This window comes from Lagopus leucura, unplaced genomic scaffold, assembly GCF_019238085.1.
Source record: "Lagopus leucura isolate 7727_CA_CO unplaced genomic scaffold, USGS_WTPT01 Super-Scaffold_100159, whole genome shotgun sequence".
Taxonomy (NCBI): Eukaryota; Metazoa; Chordata; class Aves; order Galliformes; family Phasianidae; genus Lagopus; species Lagopus leucura.
In genome coordinates this window covers 17,826,483-17,849,911 of record NW_024962335.1, presented here as the reverse complement: position 1 = coordinate 17,849,911, position 23,429 = coordinate 17,826,483, and the positions used below count along the sequence as shown (strand labels likewise).

The window sequence follows — 23,429 nt, the reverse complement described above, 5'->3', positions numbered from 1 at the left end:
ACCTCATTTCTAGGGTCAATATATTTTGTGTGATCAAATCATATTCTCTTTCTTTTTTTATTTCAGTTGCATCAGTGAGTGCTCAGAGGCTCTGTAGTCTGGTCTTCTGGGCTTGAAGCCAAAGAGCAAAGAAAAAAGGAATACTTACTTAGTGACCATCTGAGCTAAGATTTAGTGTAAAAAGCTTCCCTAACATTGCACAATAAGTGTGGAGCAGAAACTTGTGTGTGGTACTTTCTCCAAGTAAAAACAAGACAGATAATTTATTTAACAGGTAATTTATTTAAAGAGGATACTTGGAGAAAACAGTCCAAACTTCAGCTTTGACTGCCTGTCCAGATTTTCCTTATCACATGAAGTAGTATGGGCCTTGTGTATGGTAGAGAGGTACCCGTATTTTACTCAGAGTAGTCATCTCATGAGAATACCTGGTTCTATGTCTTCATTCAGCTTAATATCCCATTGCATACTCTTCCACTTGAAAACAACTCATCTTTGCTTGAAACTGGTCTGTACTGTCAGCTCAGTGGCTTTACTATACTACACAGGGTGGTGTTGCTGACTGTTTAAAACTATCACATTAGACTGCTTACAATATAAAATGAACTTCTGCATTTTAAAAGCTTATGCAATGTGGTGAGATTCCTGGCAAGTGTAAAGGGAAAAGGTGTTAAGGAGAGCTGGCAGCTTCTTAAAGAAGATATTAAATACAAATTCTTCCAATACGCAGAAAAGTTAAGGATATGCAGTAGAAGACCACTGTAGCTAAATCATGAACATTTCACTGCCCCTAAAGGGAAAAAGGGTTTTTATAAAGTGGAAAATAGGTCCGATTTCCAGGAGCAAGGCTAAAAGAAGAGCATGTAGGGACAATAAAATCAAAAGGTATTCAGGTGTGCAATGGGTGGTAAGAACTTATTCTTTATGTACATTAGTAACAAAATAAAGACTCAGAAAAGTGTTAAGAGTGTGAAAGGAGTCAATGGATAATGTTGGGAATGCCAACATGTACTTTTTGTGGGTTTGCATCTTTCCTGGGAAAGTACTGGGACTCCTGTTGCTGTTAACACAGGGGCTATACAACCACTGCTATCCTGGGCAGGTGCCAGATCTCAAGTGCACAAGTGAGTGTCTTTTTATAACGTGTTATCTGCACTGCGACATACACCTCTCATCCCCACCCACCAATTTTAGAATGATTTGTCTGGAGGAAATGGCTGTGCAATACATGAAATACTGATTGAAGATGACGAGGGAAGGGTTTAAGGACAGTCCACTGTTAGAATGAAGGCATGTGTCAGGCGGATCCCAGAGGCGGGCACTTTACAAATGCTGGTCAGTACTTTTCTTAATGGTTTAGATGGTGGCAGCATTGAGCGTGATAACACTGTGTAGAAGATACTGAGCTGGGAAGGATGAAGGGTGCTGAGAAGGAAACAGCTACAACTGAAAGTGATCTTGATCAGTCAGAAGTAATCATAAAAAGAACAGTCACAGTTCAACATATACTACTTTTAGGAGTAACCAGCTTCAAAGATAAAGGTTTGAGAAATAATTCCTAGGGAGCAGTTATTCAGAAAAAAAGTCTGACAGTTGCATTGAACCATAAGCCAGGACGTGAGTCAACAGTGTCATGCTGTGGTGTGTAGCATTCTGGGGTGAATAGGGAGGAAAACAGCCTGCAGCACATGGAATGAATAACCTGTTATCTATGCCTGCTCATGATAACACAAATACTACACACTGTGTAGGAACAGAGCTGGTGCTGCCTTGGTGAAAGTAAGCCAGCACTGGAACAGATTGCCTGGGGAGGTTATCAAATCTTGATTTTTGGATGTCTTCAAGAACAATTAGGTAATCATCTCTGAAAATAATAGAAGTTTTTGGAGATTTTTCTATAAGGCCTTTTCTAGATAAAATGATGTTGTTTTCTGACATGCTTCCTCTCTTTAAAAAATAAATAAATGTCCTCTTCTTGATGTATCACTGTTCTGTGTAAAGGGATTTCTTCACATTTAGCAAATCCATAGCAATTATCTCAGTACAGAACTTTATGGGACAATGCTTTAAGCTACTAATATGTTAGACCAAGTTCTGAAGCAGTAAAAACCCCAAGCCAGAACATCTTCAATCAGAAACACTCTGAGAGAGTTCCTTACAGACAGAGTAAGGACCAAAACTTGCTTTCTAATCAACATATTTTCAGAAGACTTTGAAAATGCATGTAACAGTCTGACATACCAGCTGTCACCAGGAATCGTGTCCCCCACCAACACCCGCGTGCAGTATGTTGGCACTCATGTCACACAGAGAAGGAGTGTTGACAGGTCCTCTTGCTAGTCACCTTAGAAAGGGAGAAAAGAAATCAGGGTTCAGCAAAGGAGAGCTGGCAATCACAGGAGAGCATCAGAAGCGACAGAACCAGAACAGTCTGAGTAAGGAGCAGATGACTGACCTAGGGCTTTTACAAGACCAAGGAGAAATGCAGGCAAGAAGAGGGAAATATTCTGTAGCTTCATCCGTGTTTACCTTGGTGTTTGGGACTGACTTGAATCCCTGTCGTCCTGGGACAGCAATGCAATGCCATTAACGGCCAGTCTTACCAAATTCTAGAGCCTCCAGTAGGCTTTACTCGCCTTTGTGTTAAAACTGAATCATGTTTTCTTTTGACTTAGAAGCCAAACTTGATTTCCAAGCCAATGCTTGACAGCATCCTTTGTCTTCGTGATGAGAGATGGAAGTATGTCCGGAGCCTGCTGACCCCAGCCTTCAGTGATGCCAAACTGAAAGAGGTAAGGTATAGGCAGTGTTGCTTTCCTGATTTAGAAGGTGTAGTTTTCTTTTGTGTAAGCATCTACTCCGTATTAAGGATAGGTTAAAAATTCTGCCGCTTTTCAATTTGCTTAGATCTTAGTAGTATATCCACTTGAGAGTGTACAATGTGATCCATGTCATAGACCGGTGTAAGTCAGAATAGCTCATCTGAGGAGATGATCTTCTCTCTCTATATATACTATATATATCTATATATATCTCTATATATAAAAGTGTAGCAAAGTAAAAATAAATAAATAAAATCTTACTCCAGCCTTTTTAGGAATGAGCTAGAGTACAGAAAAGGTTATTGCTCCCAACTGGAGCGTAGCTTTTCATTATTTGCAGAGTCAGCAGCTCTCACGTTAACACGGGAACTGCTGTCAGTCTATTTTCATTTCTCCATCTCCTTCCCCCCTCCTTTTATTCTTTAATCCTTTCATATAATAAAATAAGTCACTGGAACAGAATGTCATTGCCAGATAAATACCTCTGACTGAAAATAAATGTCTCCGTGTTGACCTGATGCTAATTTCCTATAAACGTCTCAGCATTTACTTAGCCACAGGAACCCATTACTCAGTAACAAAGTTCTATTCTAGTGACACGATATCTCTTAATTAAATGCAGATAAATGATCGACTGGTTAAAGTCTTCTTTCAAAGGAAAAAATAACCAATAAACCACCACTTCTTCCTTTATGGATTTTATTCTGAAAGGGAGGCATGCCTCAATCCGGTGCCCAGTTCTTGGTTGTAAAATTTTCCACTGGGCAGACGCTTGTGTTGTTTTGACATGCCGCTGTCGAAATCCACAGTAACATCTAAATGTGTCTGGCTCTTTCAGCTCTATAGACAGCGGTCGCTTAGCAACGCCGGCTGTCACCTCCTTATTATGGTAAATTCTAATTGGCTGCAAGCCTGCTGGAGATGCTGATTAATCACAACTGACAATATCATTGGTAATGCACCTCGACATTTGCTCTGTCACCGGCTCCATCGTGGAATTTTATGGACACGAGGATTTTTAAATATTCAACCGATTAGTCGCTGATGGTGTGGTGGGAGAGGAGAGTTTTTGCATTTTCTGAGCTGAAATTAATCTGCCTTACTGCAGGTCATTGGCAAAGCTCAGCTCCCGACTTTGGCTCTCTGCTGGTGAATTGACAAAAGATAATGCCCTCTTTCCCCTGGTTTGCACAGAGCTACCTCTGCCAGCACCAGCAGAGAGAGGTGAGGGTGAGCAGGCTGAGACCCTCACCTCTCCCTCACAAAGTGTCCTGCTTTGGGGCCAGGCAGATGCAGGTCTGCAGGGTTTGACTCAATGAAACTGAGGTGGGAGAAGTCACGTTGCTCACTTCACAACGCTTTGTGGTGGAGTTGCAGTGCTGGAGGAGGTGCTGGTAGAAGGTAAAATGGTGGGCCGCTTAGCACCTTGTATCCAGCATGCACGCAAGAATTGCAATCTTTACTTTTACTTGATGGTCAGCTTTTCCTGTTCAACCTCTTCCAAACTTTGTGTACAGGGTGTAGGCTCTAAGTTACCTGGGAATGCTATTTTTCTCCCCCTAGTCTACACAAAGTAGGAAAACAAAGAGAGAGAAGAGTAGTTTTTAAAAAGGCCCAACTTTATTTCTCTGTTTCATTTATTCACAAGAAGACTGTCCCTTCCTGTCCACAGAAATACTGGCAATAAGTCTATGTTAGCTTAAAAGCCTCTTTTGTATGGATGTACACCGCAGTTCTCTTTCAACCCAAATAGATGGATAGTCCTTGGATCTGAAGTTAATGCAACTCTTTACTCGTATGCTTCTCGTGTTGTTTAATTTAGTAGCCATACCAACACTTCTTGAAGGAAATCAATGCTCATTAATTATGATCCCACTATTTAACTCTCCCACATTCAGTACTCTGCCAAAACTTACACAGAAGCATGGAAATAGAAATACTGTGTTCCACTATTGGCCATACTAGAGAGTATTCAGGGTTATCTAGAAGGCATCCTGTTAATAACAAACTCTTCCTCTCTAACCCAATGAATTATAAATGAGTTAGTTTTGTTATGAATTTATTGCATAAGAACTTGGACTTGTTGTTTGATACTTATTTATATATCCTGCTACATAAATACCTCATTTCTTTTCCAAGGACGCTGATTCCTTTGCCACAGATATCTGAACTCTGAAAAAAAAAATCACCACAATCTCCCTGTCTGTTCACCCTGGATGTCTACCTTTCCTTTGTTCCTCTATGCAAATGCTCCGGCATCACTGGGAGACCATATAGCATCAGAGTAACTCTGGAGCGTGGTTTTCCTGTGTGCTGCAACCCCCTAGATGTGCTATGAACATACACTTTTCTGTCTGGACACTCCGAAAGAACTGGGAGCTATTAGCCCGTGACAGAGCTATAAATGTTAACAACTCTGTCCTCCCCATTGCAATTCCTTCAGACAGAAGATGTGCAGAGAGCCAGAGTTGAGTACAGACTCCTGATATCTCCATTTCAGAAACACGTGATTCTATAATGATGCCAAAAGATAGCTGCAGTACTAGCAATAACAGAAACTGATCATCTACTCTTTGAGCTGTCCAGTATAGGACAAAACCCAGAGAGAATATATTTTGCTAGGGTTTGACCTATAATACTCCACTGAGCTGATGTGGCTGGGGACAGAGATGTATTTTGCCCTTTTCTCTCCACAATATTGGTGTAGTGTCACTGAGAATTTCACTAAGCATGATAAATTTCATCTCCGTTTGGCAAAAGCTTCCAAGAACTGATTGCCAAATGAATAAAATTTGATCCCGGAAATGTGTACAGTTAGGAGCAATTAATTGAAACCAGAGGTTCTAGAACTGTTGGGGAGCCAGTGCAATGATTGCTGCTTGAATTTAGAGATTGATTTTCCAACACTTTCCAAGAATTTTCTAGCATCTTTTGCATTTGCTCTGTATCCTCAATTTCTTACTTAAGAAGCTGTGCTCTGCTTTGCTAGTGTTGTCCAGGAGTTCCATACTCTCTGTGTTCTCTCTTTTAAGTTTTCTTTTTCAAATGTATATGCAAAGATTAATAAAACACTCCACTTCATCTGAAGGAAGGTTTGGTTCCAAGTAACACTAAATTCAACTGCTGTAATGGTGAGCATAGTTAGATGACTTTTAGGTGTGATACTGCAGTAATATTTGGCAGTCTCACCCCACATGAGATGCCACTGGAATTGGTAGCAGATCTGATATTAAGCACTTCACAGTGAGACTCTTAAGTAGACTCTATGTACCATTGCTGTGGGAGCACTGAGAATGAGGAAAGATAGGAAGCAAGACAACCAAGGCATTTCACTTCCAGCCTTCATTTCACAGACTGCCTTTGTGAGATCAGTAGAAGCTACTTAAATTCTCTGTACATGAAACATTTTTCATTTGTTAGATGGGAATATTACCAACCACTGAAAGTTGATCCAAGCTGTAATGCATGAGAAATTTGTGAAGTAATATAGCTGGAGGTTTTAAAGTAAAAGATGAAGTTCCCTGTGTCCCTGTCATGCTCTCTTCAGCTATTATGTACTGAAACAAGCTGATACGTTAGTGATCTTGCTGTACTGATCTTGATTCCCTATTTAGTATTTCTTATTTCTCTTTTTTACTCTGGTGCCTGTGATGATCCTGCAGTTCCGAACCCCTTGTCAGACTTGATAAATAGCTTTGCTCTCTTTTACAGCCAACACCAGCAGAAAACCTATTGATTTTTATTTATTCTGATGGTGCTGCAGTACTCTTGTCATCTCCTATCAGTATGCTGGGTGTCCTCTTCTCCATTAACTAACTATTAAAACAAACCAGAACACAAAAATTAAAGAAAAGAGTGCTGTGTAATGTAGCATTGTCCTAAATAACCTGTGAAGTGGAGTTTGTGTTAAGGCATTTTCCTTCAAATGAAGGGAGACACAAAGCAGAACTTGTGATAACATAACAAAGCAGTGCAAGAAAATCCTCTAGTGTCACTTGAAGGTGTGTAGATCTTTCAGATCCCACTAGGACAGTATCTGACAGCGCAGCCACAGAGGGTTCCTTGATTTTCTCTACTCTTAGACAGTAGTCAGAGGCTTTTTGGAAGGGACTCTGGAAATTGCTGTTGCTATTAAGTAAAGCAAGTGCATTCACTTTAGTTGAGGCAAATCACTGAGTTAAGAGCTGGTATGTGAAATGTACATATCCTTGGGCTGCAACTCGAGTGTATGGTTGAATTGCTCTCCTTGATAAGTTGCGCCCATGAATAGCAGGGCCCCACTGTGAAGGGTTACAGAATCAAATATGGGTTGGAAGGGACCTCTGGAGATCATCAAGTCCAACCCCCTCCTAAAGCGTATTCCCTGCAGTAGGTTGCACAGGCAAGCATCCAAATGGGTCTTAAATATCTCCAGAGAAGGAGACTCCCTCCCTGATGGAAATAGACCTTTGTACTTTTCCTGGTTTTAGTCAGTGATTTGAAATGTGGAACAGAAGATAGTCTTATGCTGAGGATGTATCTTTTTTCCCTCCTTCTTCCCTTGTATTTTATCCCACTTGTAGGACAGGAGGCTTGCCATGACCTCACCATACTGTATTGAACAACGAAGTCTGCAGTATGTCTGCCTATCGTGAATAAAATCCAGGCTTCTACCTTACAGTTTTGGTGCTAATAATAAACAGAATGATAATAGTAAATAGCAAGGACCACATCAAACTAGAGGAATGTGAGGCTGATGCCTTTAAATAGTGCAAACATCCCCATGCACTCTGCATACGCAGAATCGGAAGCTAATTGTTGTTATGTGCCAAATCGCGTATTGGCAGGATTAATGCAGCAAAGCCCCTGGCATCATGAAAACCTTAACCCCAAATGCTCTCTTTTGGCAAAAGAAAGAAATTTGGACTCTGGGCTACTCTTGCTATTAGATAACTGGCAGATCAAATATTTACAGGGACCATATTGTTTAGATTTTTCTTCATCCTGTTACTCTCAGCCAATCTGAACACAGAGCAGCTGGGGTTTGTTTACCCACCAAGATCTGAATCTCAGGCAGGTTATGCAGCTTTTATATTTTGACTGGCAAATGATAACATATAGGAAGCTAGTGATACCCAAGGCAGTGCAGATCAACGTGTCTGTTATTGTGCCGATTTCTGAAGTTTGGTGCAGTTCACCTCCCTCAATGCTACTTTATTTTTCTTGATGATTGAACAAAGAGTTTAAAGTATTAAGGGACTTGAGAATCTTTCAGTCTGTGGTCTTTGTAGTTAGCAATCTTGGAAGAATTTATGTCCCTCAGGAGAATAAAAACCCAAACCCAGGATTCCTGAGTATACATCCTCTGTAGCTTTCATATGCAAAGAAAGTCTTCTTAATATGACTCTCCTATGATTCTAACAATAAATCAAATCCATGTGTCCCTCTCCCCATTTTCCTGGTTAGGTTTGCTAGTAAATATATCTTATGGCTAGAAATGAATTGCAACAGTATTTTTGAAAGGCTGGTAGAATGTGGGAAGTTCAGACGTGCTGTGAGGTGCCCTAGCCAGGAATACGTGCCCTGACCACGTCTGCCAGCTGTTGGAAAGCAATAGCAGCCAGCTGGGTGGTTTCAAGTCTGGTGGTGTGCTGAAGAAAACAGAAAATAAGGCAATAAAAGAAAAATCTGAAATGATCACCATCTGTTTAGAAAACATTGTACCTGTTAAAATATGGATTTTCATTTTGTTCTCCTTGACTGGCTCAATTCATTGGAAGGTCTGGACCCAGAGAATATAAAGCATTTCACCCTGGTTCAGTGTGTTGAACAGAAATGTGTTAATTTTGATGAACCATTTGAGAAGAAGCTCACTGCAGGGGACCTTTTGAAAGCAAAAAGGGCAGAAAACTTTATAACATGGTGCACACCTCGCAGATACATACCAGCTGCTTTTACAGAATACTAACGTGGCTTCAAAATTGTTTTGTGAGACTCCTGTTGCACAGCCCAAATCAATCCAGCTTTGAACTGAAATAGCAACAATCTGCGCTGTCCTGTATAGGCATGAGACCTTGAGAGCTGCTCAATACATTCTTAACTGAGACTTCTGCCTTCGGAAAACACATTGGATGCTCCCACGTTGGCCTTTTGACTGTGTATAGTCTTGCCCATGTGTTAGGATGGCAGTGTGCCTGCACACAAAGTGTTATGCCAGTTTCACAGAGGTAGAAGTGCCAAGCAAAATGGACTTGGCTGGGCAGCCTGCAGAGCTTTCGGATTGTGCTGAGAGGCTGCAGTAAGTCTTTTTTGGTAACAAGAATGTCAGAGTAGTAGGACAAGTGTGTTCTCATGTTTGTTGACATCCGTATGTTGAAGGAGGTTGCTCAGGAAGGAAAGATGGTTCGCTGTGCATATGTCTGCTAGTGCTTGGCATAACTGAGGCAAGGCTGGGGTACTAAATTATAGGAGGATCTCTCAGCAGCCTGTGGAGAAAGAGTCATGGTAGGTAGTGTTGTTGGGGTAATGGCTGGATTGCTGCTATTCCCTCATTCAAAGTAGCAGTCAGCCTCCTTCCGCTGCTCCTCCTGAATGTGTAATCAAGGCAAGTGTCTGATGCCTTATATATATGTAAAGAGTTACAGAGAGACTTTAAGGAAATCTTGGTGGTTGCCTGTGTCTGGTTTCCATGAAGTACTAAAGAAGAGAGTATTGCACTGTTAGCTATAGCAGGCTGTGGGTTAGTTCTACCTGACCATCATGTGCCAGTGACTGAAAGAACTGCTAGCCACTCGAGGCAGCCCTTTTCTTGGGTGTAACAGCTGTACTTTTCCTTCATGAAACTGTAGTGATATGCATGGCTTTTCTTGATGTGTGCCTTAAATTCCTCAGACTGAGGGATAGGGGAATGGAAATGCTGGGCCTCTGGTCGTGATATCTTTATAAGACTATGGAACCATAGAAAACGTTATTCCTGCTGATCTGGAGTGTATGTTACCTAAATACACTGTACTGTAAATATGGATCGTGGTAGATCATCAGATGGGACAGGGAATTATTTTAAAAAAAAGACTATCTAGGTATATAGCCATAGGTGGACAAGAATTAAAAGTCAAATAAGCATCAGGGCCTCTTGAGTTCAGGCCCCAGGCTGGAGAATGGTTTTCCTATAATATGTAGGATTACTTTTAACAGGTAATCCCAGCATTTTATCTTACCCATGCAAAAGTGCCTGACCGCACCTGTGGAAGAACCAAAGAACTTTATGCCGTCTACTGGATAAGACTAACTTAGAATAATTGATTTTTAAATTATTGTTATTTTTCACAATTTTTAACAATATTCATAATGGAATGCGTTCCTTTCTAGATGGTACCACTAATAAACCAGGCCTGTGATGTCTTGCTGAGTAACTTGAAAGTCTATGCAGATTCTGGCAGAGCTTTTGATATCCAAAGGTACGTTCAACATACCAGAAACTAATACCAGGTTTTAAAAAAAAGTCAGTATCAGAAATTCAACAATTATTCTAAACATTCACCTACTGTATGCATAACAGAGGTTTTTTTTTTCTCTTGCTTTTGTAAGTGGAAATCACAGAACAAAGGATGTGTAATACAGATGCCTTTTCTTCCTTGGGGAGAGACACTGCATGCTTTAAAAGTAATTTTGGGAAAGCATCTACAGTATTTCCAGTTGTTGTTTAATGAAGTTTTAACATCTGGAAGCAGAAAGAAAAGTTGCACCAGTCCCTCTTCGACTACCGTCTACTTTCTGCCAATAATGTACAAATATAGGAACTGACCTAGTATCAAATCCTTCTGTTCCATTACTTTCATGCTTTTTTTGTATGAGATTTCTTGAGCGCTTAATCATTCTTGCCACATTCCTCCTAACCCTGTCTAATGGCATGCTAGCCTTTTGTGAAACAATGAGATTGGTACTCCAGATTAGAATGCACCACTAATTTATAAAATGGCACTTTAATATTTTCTGTACTGTGCTTTCTCCTATTTGTTATGCATTTATGATTGTATTATCTTATTTTTTGTTGCTTTTTCAGCAGGGATCTTCCCTCAATATTTTCTACCCTCTTCTCTGAGCAGACACAGTTTTTTTAAGGCATCTGTAAGATGTATGCATAGTTCAAGTACATCCTTTCTGTTAGGCACTGTTTTACCTACACATCATTTGCTAGGTTGATCAGCATCTTCTGAAGTTCCTCATGACTTCCCCCAACCTGGAGTAGTGCAAATAATTTTTTTTCATCTAAAGGAATGGATATTTAGCCACTATTTATCCATCCCCTGCACAGTACATGTGTATGTATGTATGTATGCAAGTGCCTGTGTGTGTACAAAGATCTCTTTATATTATACATCTAAGGAGTTACTATGAAACTTGGAGATACATTGCACTTACCATAGTGCTTTGATTAAAATTGAACTTTTCAGTCCTCCTGGGTTTTTCCCTTTTTTGCATTTGTCCTTTTTCTTTGCCTAGTTTTCTAGCTATTGATCCATGATGGGGTTTCACCTCTCAAGAGGCACTTTTGTAAAGTCGAAAAGAGTGATGTGGACCATCTGAAAATATGATCTTCCAGTTGTTTTATCATACTTCCATTTCAGCCAGTCTGACATATATAGATGTGATTCTCTCTGTCTTGGGAGCTATTTTTTGGTTGTAGGTACTCTATTTGCAATCTCTTGTCTTCTGTATGTTAGTTGTCTTTAGCCATTTTGTGTTTTGTCAACAACTCAAAATGTAATGTTTAAGCTTTGTGAGATAAGTGATTGAATACATCTGAAACTATTTTATTGTGGAATCTCTCTTTTAATATTTCAGTATTCAATAGTACATTTAGTGTGTGTGTAAGAGGTGAAAATCTGAAGTTGTTACTTAACTCCATAGCATTTTTTTTCTTCCACATTTGCCTTAGAGTCCTCAGAATAGCTGTGGTCCAAGTATTGTAGTTAGAGGTATTCTGCTTCATGGTATATACATGGAATATACTGGGCCCTAGTCCTGTTTTTTTCTAATTCCCGCTCACTTGGGTTAAGACACCAGAAGAATTTGATATTAGCTTTTTGTAGTAAAGAACAGTCACAGAAAAAATATAGCAAAACACTCAATTGCAAACAGATCGGAAGAATCAGAAGATTGCAAGGATATTTCACATTTGCAGTTCATTATCTCAAGTTACTATATGCGCTAATGCTCATTAGAAAAAAAGCTTGATGAATGGTCAGATATGTGGGGAAGGATTCAGTAAGTTCTAAAGTGTTGATGCCAAGGTCTACACATCACTTGTAGCTCTTAAAAAGTTTGCTTCTCCTCTGAAGAATTACGGGTTTCATGTGATGTCAGTTCCTTTTGGTTTTGACTGGGATTTTGTATTAGAAGGGAGCTATCAATAACAAGAAAGAGATCCTTAATAGGAAGTTTTACTTAAGGACCTTTTTACTGAATCATAGAATCACCAAGGTTAGAAAAAGCCTCCAAGATCATCTAGTCCAATTGACTACTTGGCACCAATATTTCCCTACTAAACCATGTCACTCAGTACCACATCCATGTATTTCTTGAACATCTCCAGGGACAGTGACTCCACCACCACTCTGGGCAGCCTGTTCCATCATTTAATGGTCACTTTTGGAGAATAAATTTTTCCTAATATCCAACCCTCACCTCCCTTCTCATCTTATCACTAGTTACATGGGAGAAAAGGCTGACCCTTACCTCACCACAACCTCCCTTCAGGTAATTGTAACTGTTCTAGTGGTAAGGTTTCCCCTGAACCTCCTTTTTTCCAGACTAAACAATCCCAGTACCTTTGTGCTTCAGATCCCTCATCAGCTTCATTGCCCTTGTCTGGACACTCCAGACATCTTTCTTGTGGTAGTGAGGGGCCCCAGACTGAACATAATACTCGAGATGCAGTCTCTCCATAGCTGAGTACATGGGAATGATCACCTCCCTGCTCCTGCTAGCAATGTTATTTCTTATACAAGCCAGGATGCCACTGGCCTTCTTGGCCATTAGGGCACACTGCTGGCTCATGTTCAGCTGAGTGTCAACCAATGCCCCCAGGTCCTTTTCTTCCATACAGTCTTCCAGCCGCTCTGCCCCAAGCCTGTAGCATTCCCTGGGGTTGTTGTGGACAAAGTGAAGGACCCAACACTTGGTCTTGTTGAACTTCGTTCCATTGGCCTCAACACAGTAATCCAGCTAGTCCAGAAGTCTTGTGACTAACAGTTCAGAACTGTTATGAATGTTCAGAATGTTCAGAATGTTCAGAAATGTTCAGAACTGAACTGGTATGAAATATTGTTTCTGCATTTTTAAGTGAGAAATTTTCTCTTTTGCAAACTACAAACACTGGTTATGAATTTCCACATTAGATTTCTAGATAATAACAAATACACTTGATTTTTTAAAATAAATTATTAGTAAAATTATTGAGCTACAGGAAAGCATTTTGATTTAGAAGAAGAGATTGTTATTAGTAAGTACTGGCATATGTCAGAATGATGGAAACATCTGTTAAAACTCAAATCTAAAAACAAAAAGAAAATCAGACTAAAATCGATGTTACATGGTGTTTATGGGATCGATATATTAATGAGTATGTAACTTACAGCTAATGGTTTATTATTCTCAATGCAGGTGTTACAACTGCTTTACTTTGGATGTTGTTGGTAGTGTAGCTTTTGGTACTGAGGTGGATTCTCAGAAGAACCCTGATGACCCCTTTGTTAAGAATTGCAGAACATTCTTTGAAATGTCTTTGTTTAAGCCTCTTCTTTTTCTAATCCGTAAGTATAGTCCACCTTTGTCTAGTTCTTTATGGTTATTTTCTGAAAATCATTCATGCAAAAGAAGCTCAAGCAGGAGCAGGAAGATGTATTGCAGACTTATTTCAGATGTGTTCAGAATTCAACCTACAGCCCAAGTATATCCTTTAGATTATCATAGTATGATCTACAACTCCTGTCATGGTTAATGTAACTTCCTCCAGAAACTGAGTCACAAAAAGCAATGCTTCATCCTGATTTGAGTGGAACATTTCTGGGACCGATAGCCTGTGGGCTATACTTCTATATTAAAACAGAGTAACTGTTACCTAATACATATTTTATAAATTATGTGTGGCCTTTGGAAGCCTGAGAACAAAGCTTTTGTTCATCCACATTACTTGGTAGAGAAACTGAAATCCCACCCATAAACAGCAGTGGACTAATAACCAGGAGAGACGTAGATGAGCATAAACAGATAACATGGGTCCTTTAAATTCTCATTTAAATAAATAGAAGTAGCCTAGCTGATGCTGTAAAGGATAAGGATAGTTAAGTGCCAGCACAGGTTGTCTTTAAGAGAATCAGTTTATTTTCACATGGGTAGATTGGGAATGCAACAATATGGTACAGAATAATTTAGCTCCAGATCTGGAACAGTAGGGCAGTGAGAAGTGGGGCTGAAGAAGCTGCAACATAATTAATATTGATAACGTAATTACAGTATTGCTATCTAGACCTGTTCACAGTAGTGTCAGGTACTGCGGTGGCAAAGCTTCCTGTGCCCATCTGATCCTACTGGCATTACAGATTGCACCTGTACTAGCAGCACATGAACTGTTTCCTTCTGGAACTCTGCATCCAAAATGTCCTGAGGTTAATGTTTAACCTGGTTGCAAAGTGGGATTTGTGACTAATTTCTGAAGGGACAGAGATTTGTTCCCAGTTTCTAATACTGGGACCTCCATTAAAAAAACAAAACAAAACAAAACAAACAAACAAACAAAAAAGACTTAATTTGAAAACTGTGTTATGCTTTTGGCAGCAGGGGGTTTCTGATGACTTTTTTTTTCTTCTCGGTTTTAAACTGTTCATGAGTTAATTACAGGTCTGTTTTAGTACAGGACTGCACTCTGGTGTCTAGCACCTGACTCTAAAGGTGATGGACTGGAGACCATCCTTGTAGTAACTTTCTATCTTAAGAATCTTTGATCCGCTTTGAAAAGCAAAGGAGTGCAGAGTGCAGTAAACCAATGCCCAAGCATTGAAAAGCTGTAAATGGGAATGACTACCACACAGTTGCATGCATCAGTGCCAGAATCTCCTAGGCTAAGTCAAGATCCCCCACCTCCTGTGTGTAATTATTTGCATAGGCAAGGAAAATTATTCCTCCCTTTGTTGTATTGGCTCTGTGGCATCAAGAAGCTGAACTGAAATCTGGAAGCATTATGGAAGACTTGCAAGTCAGGGCAAGCTTGGTGGGCATCTGTTCAAGCAGAGAAGTCACAGCCAAAATGGAAATTGTAAAAGGAAGTGCTGTACTGACATACAGGAGTGGAAGGGAGAGAAAGTAGAAAAAAACATCTTTCACAAAAATAACGCATCCCAGTTGATGAGATTTGTAATATTAATGAAAGGAGGGGGGTATTACATGCTTTTACACTCTACTTCAGTGTTTTCTTTTGTAAAAATCTCTTACAGTTTCTTTCCCATTCATAATGATCCCATTGCTTCGGATTCTGCCAAACAAGAAACAAAAGGAACTGAATGGATTTTTTATTCAAACTATAAAAAATGCAATTGTCTTCAGAGACCAGCAAGATGCAGCTGAGGTAAGGCCATTTTTATGAGAAATTTATGGATAAACAAATGCTTTGAGGAAAAACTGGAAGTGGCACGAGCCTCAGCTGAAAAAGGGAACTCAGTCTGTTTGAACATTCAAAGCAATTTAGTGAGGATTTTCTTCATTTTTAGCTTCATGTACCGTCATCCAGGCTTAGTGCTGATGCAGAACTGTTAAGACATTACAGAAAAGGCTGCTTCTCTCAGTATTTCTGTTCAAATAAAGATGCAGTGAATGTTGGATCTGGGATGACTTTCCAACCCAGTTTCTGGATCCAGAAGGAAGGAGATTCATCATGTAGATTTTTTTCTCATCTTAGTCGGGAGTCATTAAGCTTTTCTTAATAAAATGAGACAGGGAAGAGGCCCTACAGAATGATTCAATCCTGTCATTATCTAGCAGGTGACAAGGGTTTCACATATTCCTGTGGCAGTTTTTACTACTTCTGAAACTGGGAAAAGAGAACCCACATGTCTGTTTAAGAGCAGACATTTTGTATTGCTATGGCTAAAGAGAAAACTAGTACATTCTACTTAGTATGTAAAACAATTGATGTGTATTAGTAACAAATCAGCCGTTACCCATCTCTTTCATTTAGACATAAGGCAGTTCTGATTTTTGTTGTGTTAATCACTGTTGTGAAGTATCTGAAGGCACAGACATTTTAATAAAGTTCTCTCTATTTATGATGTATGAAATATTTTGAAACTAGTGTGTGCTTCAATTTTGGAATATGAAAGTTCTTGAAATCTTCTTTTCCTTTTTGGCCATTCTTTGCTGCTGAATGCATGTAATTTGCCTAAAAACAAGTTAACCACTTAATTATGGATGTGTAATGAGAAACAAAGAGTATAAAATAGAATTCCATAGTAAACGAAACAGAGACAAGTGTTGCATATCAGTTGACTGGAAATATGCTATAGCATACCTATCAAGAAGCTTTTAATACTGAAATAAAGGAGATGTTTCTTTCCACTTTGAAATGAACAGCAATTCTGATGAGAATAACAACACAGGTAAGGATGGATCGGATCATCCCAACTTCTTCTCACAGCTTAGCCCCACAGCTGTCACCTTGCAGGAGAGCGTAGATTTTAATTTACGCAATGTTGTATCTAGGGCACATTTAAAAATCAAATTGTACTTCAAAAATATTACTGCTTTGTACTGTGTTGCGTGTTCTGCTCTTTTTCTTTGACACTCCTTGTAGTGAATTCTCATGTGTTTGTTGTGCTTGATCATCCCATGCTTCCTATCTTTCGTCCAGCTCATCTCTCTAAGTCCTTTCCCCTCGTTAGCCTTTACGTCTTTTTCTCCACCCTTCTTTCCATCCAAAAATTTGTGTGTGCTGCTGAGTAGTCATAAATAATTCATGATTCAGAAACATGGGTGATGTGTGTAAGCTTGTTGCAGACACTTCATTTCTAGTGCATAGATCCAGTGGGAGCTTTTAATAGCCCATTTATGGAACTGTACGTATGGAGAGTTTTGAGTCAGATTTAGTTAATGTATTAACTGTGTGTGTATTAGTGTTATGTATTAGTAGAATGTATTTCTGTGTCAGTAACACTGAAAACATCAGTCAGGGACTAAATTCTTGCTTATATTAGAGATGGTCGTTCTCAAACTGCAGACTGCCCAGATAAAGGACAACAGGTGATTGTGTTTAGGACAGAAAGAAAAGAAAAATGAGTTTCTAGAGACAAGCAGGAGTCATTCTCTCCATATGCAATTTGTTTGCAGCTTTCAGTGGTTAATGGAGCAGACGGGTTTAAGATTGTGTTGGAAGGGATATTGGGAGGTGCAAAGCTCTCAGCCATAGGATTTGAATTTTGTGTGTTGCTGTGTGGAGCCAGGAGTTGGACTTGATAATCCTTGTGGGTCTCTTCCAGCTCAGGATAACATATGACAGTAGTAGTCCAGTATCAGGACAGCATGGAAAGTACAAGGTCCATGTTTACCTTAATAGCATATGCAAAAGTCCATGACTGGCAGTGATCCCACCTGCTCCTGGACTTCTACCTAATTTGCAAAGTTGTCATATGGGAACAGTTTCAAGTGCTAAGAGTTAGTCAGACTCTTAGGGCCAGCTTTCTGAGAGCATATTTAAATCCCCTGTGCAGTTCAAGAATCATTAATGCGGCTTTCAAAAGTGACTGAAAAGTTTGAAGCTTCCTTTATTTCCTATCTTCACCAACTGCCTTATTATCCACTCTTGGATTTGAAGTCAGTGGAGCACAAGTTTTGTTACAAGAAAAGACAATAATTTGCCAAAGACTTAAAAACGAAATGTGAAGTGGAGCAAAATATAACTGCTGTCCAATTCAGTGTAGGAATGTAATCTAAAGAGATTAGGTGTCCCAGGTAGCCCTGTGGTTGAAGAATAATTATGACCTGTGTCCTAGGTATAGCATGATGAAAGATAGCCACTGAAATCAATAGCAGTTTTGGCATTGAATTTTAATGATCCCATGATACAACCAGTAACTACTGGTTTCTTATGCTAATAATGAGAGCTGTAAGCAAAATCTTATGGTCTCCTTGTGCTGCATTAGATCAGTGGAAATTCCTTAGATTGCCATATTCCTAGATGTTACACTGTGCCCATCTTTTACTTCTCATTGATTTTATCACCATTAAAATGTTTTTGTTTTTATCTTCTGGGGGAGAAAAAAAAAAGCATTTGAAACATACTGTAAAACAATGAAAAAGCTCCTTGAAAGTGATTCAGCTGAAGCTTGTCTTCCTCTCATCTGCTGTGAACATGAACAAAGAATAAAAAAAGGCCAAAAAATGATGTGACAGGCAGTCAGCTTGTTATCATCCATGTTCCATCAGTAAATGAAACAATACTTCTAAATGCCTAAAGATAATCCTACAGGCAGATAGTAATTTTACAGCCAGGTTTAGATCTAATAACATGCTTGCAGCTCATATGAGATCTGTGATGTCACTTTTTCTCATTCCATCAGTTAGTGCTGCAGATGTCATTTTAATTATATATTGTATTTCTGTGGTTGGTCAAATAATTTCAGTCCTGGATATTCCACTCATTTGGATTATGTACAAAAACATTTAGTCATCGTACTTCAGAAATTTTAATATATTACATTTATTCATTGATTCAAATTATTGTATAAAGCTTTTTGCACTGTTTATAGGAGAGCAAATTCACCCTGCTCAGAAGAAGCTGCACAAATTTAATGCACCACTTAACATCTATTTTAAAGACTCCAGTAGGATTTAAGGGTTCAAATATCTTACTCTGATTGTCTGCCCAGGTTTAAATCTTTCCCTTAGGCAAAATGCTTCCAGAAACAGGGTGGGTAGAATGTTTGTTTGTTTCGATAAGTGATAGTTTGATAGATGTTCATTTAATAATCTGATAGGCAAATCATTGTTCATGTATGGTATTTTTTTTCTTCTGTTAAGTTGTTGCTTGGTTCTTGACATGCTAGTCTGTTATAAATGATCTTATCTACATGAAGTCTTTCATGGTGCTTGAAATTACAACCCCTAACGCTGTGGGATGAAAGTGACCTCCCTCAACAGAAGAAAGGCCAGAATTTTATTTTTAACCCATAGGAATAACATTGGGAATGTAACAATTTAAGGATATTGCAAAGCGTTGATATTTGAGGATCACAACAGATATGCAGGAAAATTCAGTTTTCAAAGTATATACACTGTTGTTAAGGAGAACTGGAGAATTCAAGGAGGTTTGCATAATCACAGAATGGCCAGGGCTGGAAGGGACCTCAAGGATCATGAATCTCCAACCCCTCCACCACATGCAGGGCCACCCACCAACCTCCACGTTCAGCATTAGACCAGGCTGCCCAGGGCCCCATCCAACCTGGCCTTGAACACCTCCAGGGACGGGGCATCCACAACCTCTCTGGGCAGCCTGTTCCAGCACCTCACCACTCTCACAGTAAAGAACTTCCCCCTGACATCCAACCTAAATCTCCCCTCCCTCAACTCAAAACCATTTCCCCTTGTCCTGCTGTTATCTACCCTTTCAAATAATCGATTCCCTTCCTGTTTGTAGGCTCCCTTTGGATATTGAAAGGCTGCAATGAGGTCATCCCACAGCCTTCTTTTCTCTAGGTTGCAACACATTCTTCCAGTGTCTCTTAATTTTTCCAGTCATAGTGTCTGCTGTGAATGCATAATACAAGGTCAGTGATCCATGCTAGGAAGATAGTGACCTTATGATGTTTCTGATGCTGATCAGCTGTTTCTTAGTGGTCTCAAGCTGTTTTGAAATGAGAGGGAGACGAGGCACAGAGAAGTATCACCACAACTGTATTCACTGACATCTCAGTTGGCAGTTCAATCAATCTGGCTGGATATCTATGGGCTGCCTGAATGCTTTTGCTGTATGTCTGGAGCAGACAAACGATGGTTGGACATTAGTAAATACTTCTTCTCCGAGAATGGTCAGCTGCTGGCACAGGCTGCCCAGGGAGGTGGTGGAGTCACTTTCCCTGGAGGTGTTCAAGGAACAAGCAGATGTTGTACTGAGGGACATGGTTACTGGGAACTATTGCTGGTGGGTGGACAGTTGGACTGGATGATCTTAGAGGTCTTTTGCAACCTTGGTGATTCTACCATTCTGTGATGGGAGAAGTGCTGCTCTTGTGCCATGTGGTGTTAAGCCACAGAGAAGCCCTGGTGCTTTCAGCCATGTAGATGACTTGACCTCCCAAGGATGGGTATGGCACTGGAATACTGTTTATTGTGCTAGGTCTGAAACAAAAGAGGTTGTCCTCTGGTCAGCAACTGCCAGTGAAAACAATTGCAACATCCTTCTCCATTTTTTTTCACTTCTTGTTCTTATTCCTGACTGATACTATGCCCAGTCCTTGGTAGGTACAAGTCCACATGCCTGGGCAGATACAAGTGGTTCCTGCTGAGTAGAACTTGGTTATTGCAGCATCACCTATGAAGGCCTAAAAAGGGCTGATATGTCAGGAAACTGAGCTGAGTTTTGAGAAATGCTTGTGAGGGGGAGGTAACTGCCCTTTCACTGCTATAGTAACATGCTTTAATGAAGTGGTATCTTTTAATATCTTTCTGGGAAATGATGGCCTGGTTACAACTTTAATCTCTGGAACACTGATTCCCAAGGAACAACATGCGATGAGCTTCCCTAAGTGCTTTACTTAAGGGGAAGAGGGACGTGTGTGTGTACCTGCATTCTGCAGGATAAGGGACAATCTGAAAACCTAATTACTGTGGCACTCTGTTCTTTTCTCTTCCTTCCCCAGCTGTTCCCTGGAGTTTTTCCTTTTCTTGAACTAATGAACTATTTTATTCAAGAACTGCTTGAAATTAGTTGAGCAGAGGTAATCCTCCTGAAAAAGTCTGATCCTCTCCTTGTCAAGGGAAAACTATACAATTACTAAGAAAACTTAGTTAAAAATTTGCTAAATGCTATGTACATTCCAGGAGCTATGTGCGTGTTTGAACTGTGGAAAATGCAGTGCAGATGTTTAAAAGTAAATATTTTTCTAAGGAAACGGCAGATGGGAGGATTAGACACTTTCTAATACTGTGCAGTTTTCCTGCCATTGTAGAAAACTAAGCAAAACCTGTTTATGTTTAAAAGAAGGTGGTGTCCGTTTAAGGATACATAGTGTGTGGCAATATTAAATTATCTGTTTTTATTGATTAATAAAGTCAGTAAAACACAGATCAGCCTGGTCCTTTTGTTTTGCGAAGTCTGCAGGAGGGATGCTGCTCCACGAGGCTGTTCTCACAGTTTGATCATATTCTTATCTGCTGCCTTTGTCAGGAGGAAAGTGAAGTGGGTTTTCAAGAACAGCAAATCTGCCTTAAGGATTAAATAAATAAATAAATAAATCTGTGCTAAATACGGGGTCTGAGCCCAAATTGCAAACCTGTATCTCTGCTGTTTTAAGGAGAAGATTTAGGTCCTCTGGAATGTATTAAAAATCTTCTGAACATTAAATCTGGTTTCTGTGCTTGGGCAGTGTGCAGTGAGTCTAACAGGATGAAAAGCAGCATTATGTTAAAAGGAGTTTTAGCTATTCAGCAGCTTTTGAAAATCAAGCCATTAGTGCTTGCCTTCAAAGTTGCGTTCTTTCCTTCCCAAATTTGAAGAAAAATCTCTCTTTTTTTTTTTTAAAGGGTGAATTTTTTAATGAATTTTATAACTTCCTGAGGATTTTTTTAAGCAGGCATTTAAACACAGCAAGGCCTTGAGTCCTCAGAGAGAGATGAACTTGAAGTCCTCGTTACTTTTGGTCACTAGTTCAAATTCTTTGGTCAGTGTGTTGTTATCTTTGCAAAGATTAATTGCAGGCCTACAAAACAGGATCTTTTGGTTTCAGTCTTGGGCTGACGTGCCTGGCTGAGGTGCTTTCATCAGGTAATACAGTTTCGCAGTCTCTCTGCTGAAAAGAGATCAAGGACAGAATAAGTAAGGAGAATGGTGACTTTCTCACCTCCGTGAGGTGTGGTGATGAAGAAGCAGGGAGAGTTTTGCATTGCTTCTGCATCTGTCCCAGCTCTGTGGCCCAGCACAGCTGTGAGTGTGGCAGAGTGCAAGCACTGCTGACACGAGGGGATAGCAAATATCTGCTTGATTACCTGCTGATGGCCACCACATTCTAGATTTGCTTGCTATTACTTGCCCTTTGACATTATCACACCATTCCTACTGCTTCCTCTGTTAAACATCAGAGTGCTTTATAGATCCAAGGCAAGGAACAGGCAGGTGGTATAATGTATATATTATTTACCCCAATCCAGCAAGCCCTGCAGCAGCCATGATAAAATAATCTGACATCTGTGATGCTTTCCCCAATATCTCCATCTAGCTACGCTCCTGCTTAGCCTTTTTCAGCCACTGCTGTTTATCTTCAGTTCTTCAGGAGCAGCATCCCCTACCTGATATCTCACGTCTTACCACAGGCATGGTTTAGGCTCCCTCATGCGGGCGAGCAAACTCATTGATTTCTTGGAGCACTGCTCACATGCTTCGGTTGGCAAGAGCATAGACTTACATCGAAGGATAGAAATGAAATCAAAGAACCAGGATGTTCATACTGAATAGATCGGTGAAGTTTTTGGGTATATGGAGTTGCCAGGAATGATCTTACAGACCGGACAGAAAAATGTGGTTATCTTTGGAGAAAAAGCTAACCTCACTTGTTAAAAGGTGAGTGGAAGAGGTACTTCAGGTGGCCTTCAAAAAAGAAGGTATCTTTACCCCTCACTGGGCAGAACTGGGGAGGTTCAGATGTGCCCTATAGCAGCATTACTTCACAGGAAGTCATTAGGCCAACAGGATGCCTTCAGAATCATAGGGAGGAAGGACATAAACACTTCTATCAATAAACCTTGCATTCATTTTCCTCCTGTTTTCACCAGCCAGCGCAGGAAGTGAGTATGGACATTTGGCTTTGCTGATCTACAGCATATGAGAAACATCTTTTAATTGAGAAGGGTGGTTTTTTTTAGCATTAAATAAAGGCTTTTTCACCCAGTGTAAAAATAAATAAACCCACATGCTCAGCTGTTGGTAATGTCAAGGGTTTTAATGACTTTTTAAAATTATGTTTATGTGGTAAAAGCAGTCACTTAAAATATTGTTTATCAAAAATCCAGGCCAAAAGATAGTGTAAGGACTTTTTCAAATAACATTTGCAGCGAAAATTCCCTGAAAAACTGGAGGAGAGAAGAATTAAATGGCAAATCTGCCTTTTCCAGAGAAACTATCAGTTCAGCTTCCATCTCCTTCTGTGTGCTGGGTGTTGTAGTCATATCCTGTTCTTTCTGTTGTTGATGCTGAAGGAGAGATGGTGGTCACAGTTCTGGTTTGTGTCCATAAACATAAGAAGAACAAGAACTCGTGATTTGAAGGTGAAATCCATCAAGCAGTAGTTGGTGTCACTGAGCTTTGTGGTGGCTTGGCCAGTACAGGTGAAAAACAGAGGAAGCCATAAAAAAAAAAAAAAGGAA

The 23,429-nt window shown here is 39.9% G+C and overlaps 1 protein-coding gene across 3 annotated transcripts in view; it reads left to right on the top strand.

Annotated features, from left to right (window-relative positions):
* TBXAS1 (thromboxane A synthase 1) overlaps window positions 1-23,429 on the top strand; it is a 235,238-nt gene that overhangs the window by 127,134 nt on the left and 84,675 nt on the right. For all 3 annotated transcript variants that reach the window (XM_042889527.1, XM_042889526.1, XM_042889528.1), the window contains exons 6-9: window positions 2,676-2,792; window positions 10,170-10,258; window positions 13,467-13,615; window positions 15,296-15,426. In XM_042889527.1, coding sequence (XP_042745461.1) covers window positions 2,676-2,792; window positions 10,170-10,258; window positions 13,467-13,615; window positions 15,296-15,426 — 486 coding nt within the window. The remainder of the gene's footprint in view (window positions 1-2,675; window positions 2,793-10,169; window positions 10,259-13,466; window positions 13,616-15,295; window positions 15,427-23,429) is intronic.